This window comes from Apodemus sylvaticus, chromosome 7 (assembly GCF_947179515.1).
Source record: "Apodemus sylvaticus chromosome 7, mApoSyl1.1, whole genome shotgun sequence".
NCBI lineage: Eukaryota > Metazoa > Chordata > Mammalia > Rodentia > Muridae > Apodemus > Apodemus sylvaticus.
The window spans coordinates 74,791,455-74,797,454 of NC_067478.1; the positions used below are offsets into that span (position 1 = coordinate 74,791,455).

A 6,000-nucleotide genomic window follows, 5' to 3' on the forward strand; every position below is an offset into this window, starting at 1 on the left:
TTTAAGTATGTATTATTACTCAAGAGTCTTATAATTGGTGGAACATAATTTGCTATCATTTCAGTTGCTACTGAATTTTTAGATAACATTGGTTATATTTTGTTTTCTATAGAGTTGGCAGTGCCACAGTAAGGCCACAAGTGACTTTGCATTTATCACCTCTTCAAGTCTAGTTGCAACATCTGGACACTCCAATGACAATAGGTAGGTTGATAGAGACAAAAGAATAAGAAAAATTTAAGTACAATGCTATCTTTCCTAGAAAGAATTTCTATTTAGTAAGCTTTCTTTTTTAATCCAAAGAATAGGTTTTTTGTTTTATAATCATTACCATAGCTCTCCTTACCAGAAACAAAACAAACATTTGTCCTAATGTAGTCTGTAGTAGCATGTATCATTTTTATGCTGAAGTGACAGTCTTTAAAAAGGCTATCATCATAAAGTCTGTTATCACTGATGAGTGTGTGACATGGTTACAGTCATCATTTGCATTTTCCCTCACACTGTCTTCATTAGCTGCATGCTATGAACAGGCTGTTAACCTGAAGCGATTACTTCCCGGGGATATAGCAGTGCCCTTCTACTGAGGAAGTCATTTCCCAGTTTCTCCAGAAGGATAATTGAAAAGAGATGGTCTGGGGTGTAATGACAGGGACTTTATGTTGATACTAGGATAAACTCTTAGAAGATATAAAGCACCCCCATGCTAGTTGGAATTCTCAAATAAGTAAAAATATTTTTATTGACAAAGTTTTTCCTTATTGGTGACTTTAAATAATTGTTTCTGATGTAGTTTATTATTTCTTTAAAAGAAATGTATGCCTCTGGGACACGTTAATATCACCTGGAAACAGCCTCATTCATGGTGAGTTAAAGAGTCTGCTCGCTAGGTTTGATTTTACTTCAAGAACTCAGTTTTTGCTCACAGGTGATGTGGAGGATTGCACAAAATGAAGAAGTTCATTTTGTCCAGCAATTTCAGACCCTGGTCTTTGTCTTTTAATTCTGTGGCAGAGAAGTACTTTATGGAGAGAACATGGGGTGAAGGAAGGTGCTCTCATGACTGCCAAGAAGCAAAGGGGAGAACAATGGGGACCTGCTCTCCTTGCACAAGGCCCTTCTAAAAGTTCTGCTACCAGCTAGTGCTGCCATTGGCTCGAAACGTTTGGAGCACGCTTATCCACAGTGTAGCAGTCATCTCATTAGCTTGTGGCTAAAGTGTTCGGGAGCACGAGGCCGAGCTTCTTACTTAGAACTGGCTCTTTGGATGAGCGAGGTAAACCGTGCTGGGTGGTGACGAGTGTGCACACGGAGAAGCTTAGCCTCTTCTTCTCATGCTTCTGTGTGCTGTTAATAATGCTGGGAGTTACCATGTGTGCAGTATGTATTGATGAGGTCAGCATGCTGTTCCCATATGTGATGCTCTCCATGTTTTGTATGAGGCACATCACATAGGACAGTGTAAGTACCCTTTTTCTGTCTATGTTTCATGTTGATAGAATGAGAGGAACTTTTGTAGTATGTCTTAGCACTTTGAGTGCAGGGTTCAGAAATCCTGTTATTTCAACGATGGATGCACTTTAGAGTTTTTATGTTTGTCCTTTTGTTACTTTAACAGAATACCTGACAGAAACAGAGTTTGGTATGGTTAAGGGTTCCAGAGGCTTCTTTCTATTTATGGTCTCCTGGCCCCATGTTTTCTGTGCTGGGATGAGATAGACCCTCACAGCAAAGAGTGTGTGATGAGGGAGACCACTCACCTCAGGGAGCCAGGAAGTAGTGCCACAGGAAAAGCCAGTAGGAAAATACATTCCCAAGGAATGCCTTAGTGTTCTGTTCCTAGGGCCAGGCCCACCTTCTAAGGACTCCCAGTAATGCCCTCAAAGCATGAATCTTTCAGGAGAACTGAAGTCAGAGCCCCTCATGGCTGTCATCTCTTAGAGACTGAATTCAGTAGCTGGGGACAAATTTTCAACACATGCACTTTCTAAACAAATCATTACAGGGAAGGAAGAAGTGAGCAATAAACTGCTATATTTTTAACTGTGAATTTAAACGTCAGAACCACGAGCTACAAGTTTTGGGAAAGTCTCCTGGTGTTCTTTTCTTCTCTTCAGGTTTTACTTGCCATGACCACGGTGCCACAGTGCTTCAGTACGCCCCCAAGCAACAACTCCTAATCTCCGGGGGTAGGAAAGGTTACATCTGCATTTTTGACATCAGACAGAGACAGCTAATGCACACCTTCCAGGCACACGACTCAGCTATTAAGGCTTTGGCTCTGGATCCCTGTGAGGAATACTTCACTACAGGTTCTGCAGAAGGCAATATAAAAGTAAGTAAGCGCAGGAGGTCAGGATAGACTACGTCTTAGTCGTCTTCCTTTTGTCTTGGCTGCTTGCTAGGAAATCAAAACAAAACGAAACGAAACGAAACCATTGCACTCTGAAACGGAAGCATTGCATAAAAGCTCCTAGAGTATTAGATGTCCTTGGCGAGCCACCCCACTGTGCCCTTAATTTCTTTTTCTGTGCAGCTCTTTCCAAACCATTCTGCTTAGAAATCCAGCTAATAATCCAGTTCACTGGATCACTGTTACTATGAGCCTGGAAGGGGCTGGGATGCACCTCAGTGGTAGAATACTTGCTTCATATGCGCAAGGTTTGGGTTCTGAGTTTTGTGATGATGGTCTTATCATCAAAAATATTAAGAAGAAGGGGCTTTATTTTGAGTAAAGTGTTTGAGATTTTGTTTTGTTTGATGATGACAGTTTGACCTCAGGACCTCATGGTGCTAGGCAAGCACAAGCTAACAAGATATGCCACTAGCCCTAAGTGTATGGGTTTAATTAACACATGGATGTATTTAGCAAAATTAGTTTGGTACCGTGGGGTTTTCTTCCTTTTTCCTACCTCTGTCCTTGGTACTCATGGATGAAGGGATGTTTCCAGGTGGGTGAAGTAATACCATATTTTATTTTGTCTTGGAGCCTAGTTTCACATGGAAACATTTTATTGAATTATACTTGGTTGAATTAATAGAGAGTTGTGTGTGTGTGTGTGTGTGTGTGTGTGTGTGTGTGTGTGGTGTGTGAGGGGAGGGAGGGGAAGGGGAGGGAGAGAGAGAGGAGAGAATGTGATGAGAGAAATTTGGAGAAGCAGTAAATCTGAGAATGAGTTAGGACATGAATTATGTGAGTGACACCGTCACCTCCTGTTAGGTAGACAGCTAGGAGAAGAGCAGTCAGCAGGAAGCTGGGCTTCGACCTAATTAGTCGGGCCAGGAACAGAAGTGAGAGCTATACTTTTACTTTAAGTTCTCTCATTTTAATCACTTGTCATATTTATTATTTTAAACTAGGTGTGGAGATTGACAGGTCATGGCCTGATCCATTCATTTAAGAGTGAGCATGCTAAGCAGTCCATATTCCGGAACATCGGAGCTGGAGTCATGCAGATCGATATCGGCCAGGACAGCCGGCTGTTCTCCTGCGGTGCAGACGGCACGCTCAAAACCAGGCTTCTGCCCAGTGCTTTTAACATCCCTAACAGAATTCTTGACATTCTGTAGTCTGAGAGCTTGGGGTTTATTTTATATACCTCTCAGATAAAAGGTGTAATGTAGGAATTAGGCAGTTCTGCTTTCCACAACAGTCAACACCTCGAAATCAACAGAGAGCGTCTCTGTGGGATTCAACTCTGATGCAAGCTGGGCTTTACTCTGAGTGTTGCCGACCTTGGTTAGTAGAGTACATGTACCTTGTCATTATACTGACGGATTAAAAACAGAAACATCAAACCCCTACCTTGTATCGTATGGAGGGAAGCTATTCTTTACATCATGTAATGAACCTGATCAGAAACACTGAGGTTAGCTAACAGTAAGTTACAACAATGATCAGGGCCTTTATACCAAATCGAGGAAGAAAACATTGCTGATTCAGGTTGTTCTTCCTGTTCTCATCATGGATGGAGCATGCTGCTGTCTCTCCTTGAATGAAGGATAGTCCTGGGTCTTACGCTGTAGACCACCAGAAACACTTCCTAACTGGAGCAGCCCGGTCCCTCTCGTTCTCCTGCTAAGTATGTTCTCCTGTTAGTGTTTATACTGAGCTAGTACTGTAACTTGCAAATGAGTGCAAATTTAAATGCAATGTTTTCCTCACAATTTGCACATTGACATTTTTTGGACTGCTAGTTTTTCTATTAAAGTATTTGCCTTTATGTCCGGAATGTAATATGTTAGACATGGCGTATTTGTAGTTAAGTAACACATAGCTTCTTAGTGTAGTTTAGTTCTTTTTTCTTTATGTATTTAAGGTTAATAAGGCACATTTAAAGCTATGTCGAAACTACACCAATAGAACATTTCATATCAATTAAATGAATGTTAGGCTTTTTGTGGCCAGTTGATGAGATTGGTGATATTATTTATTGCCACAGCCTATTGTATAAACTATGCAGCGTTAAATATTATTTGCTTGTAAAATATTAGCCAGTGTCATATTTTGATGTATTTCCTTCGTTATGACCAAAAATATGTTGCAATATTGAAACTAGTGTCTGTGTGTGTTTAAGTGTTTACCAGCAAATTGTCTCATCATGTAATGAGAATGTTTAATGCCCATGTGGTGAATAGTAATTCATAACGGTATAAAGCACCTTTCTCTGAAGGCAATGTGGTACTCATGCTGTGAAATATATATGTACAAGAAATGTTATTTGTTAGAGTTTTATTTTAGTTTGGCCTATTTAAGTAGACTGGTCTGGCATTATTTGACACTGTTTTTAAGAGTTAATTTTAATAAAACGATTAACTATTAGAGAAATTTTAAGCCCTTAAACTGTTCATTCACACATACCTGTGGGATGTCTTGTATACAAGAAGCAATTCTAGTGGAGATTGCAGGTTGAGAGGGCACTTACTCCACGGAACCTTCTCTGGACAGAATAGTTTATTAAAGGACGTGCGATTGGTGGTAATGCTGGCTGGTGAAGGAGCTGTGCCGGGAGCTGTGCCTATGCAGAGGTGGGAGGGAGAGAACACTGAACACGGGATCATGGACAGAAATACGGGGTAAACATTTACCCACCACACAGACCATGCTTTAGATGCTGCAGCCCGTGGATGTTGCATTGTCTTTGTGTACATACTAAAATAGTACAAGTGTTCAACAAGAATCTAAAAGGTAATAGATTTGCCTTTAAAAAATTTTGAGTGTCAGAGGTTTGACTTGAAATTGTACTTTATAATCTGCCACACATTTAAAACTTACCAAACGAGACATAATAACACTTTAATGTTTATGAATGTTGTTTTCTCTCTTTGGTTAGCTGATGAAAAGGGGACCTTACAACAAACACTAGATAACCCATTGGATCTTCGTTCTAGATTTTTTTTTTCTGTCACTGTGATAAACACCATGAGCAAAAGCAACTTAGGAAGGGAACGTTCATTTTAGCTTATTGTCTATCATTGAGCAATGCCAGGTCAGAACTCAGGAGTGTGAGCAGAAATCACTTTAGCTTATGTCCAGCTACCTGCCTGGGGATAGCACTGACAAAGGACTCGATATTAGCAATCCAGAAGTGCCTATGCCAGTCTGATGGAGGCATTTCTTCAGTTGAGGTTCCTCTTCCCAGGTATGTTACAGTGTCAGCCAAGATTACCCATCACTAGCTTTCAGAACATATGGAAGGTCTACAAACTACCTTTGCTGGGCAAGTCACTCATTCCATTGCCTTGCCTTTCCCTAACCCAAAGCCAAGTTCAGAGCCATGGCCTGGGAGCTTTCCTCTTTGTGAGCTGCCTTCGCAAGTCTCTTCTTTCCTCTCTGATTCCTCTTTTATATCTCCATTTTCCCTGCCTGTGGCTCCCTCCACACTCCCAGGACTAGCTCCTTAAACTTCCCTGTCTGCTTTGCTTGGGAGCCACCTGCTGGTGAGCATTCCTTTCCTCTTGTGTCCTCTCTAAATACTGTATTCTGAACTCTGCACCTTC

The 6,000-nt window shown here is 41.0% G+C and overlaps 1 protein-coding gene across 1 annotated transcript in view; it reads left to right on the plus strand.

The window, feature by feature from the left end:
• Positions 1 to 4,866, plus strand: part of Dmxl2 (Dmx like 2) — a 137,920-nt gene extending 133,054 nt beyond the window's left edge. The window contains exons 41-44 of the mRNA XM_052188322.1: positions 113 to 204; positions 813 to 865; positions 2,118 to 2,335; positions 3,361 to 4,866. Of these exons, the coding sequence (XP_052044282.1) occupies positions 113 to 204; positions 813 to 865; positions 2,118 to 2,335; positions 3,361 to 3,570 (573 nt within the window). The 3' untranslated portion in view covers positions 3,571 to 4,866. The remainder of the gene's footprint in view (positions 1 to 112; positions 205 to 812; positions 866 to 2,117; positions 2,336 to 3,360) is intronic.
• The last annotated feature ends 1,134 nt before the right edge of the window (positions 4,867 to 6,000 follow it).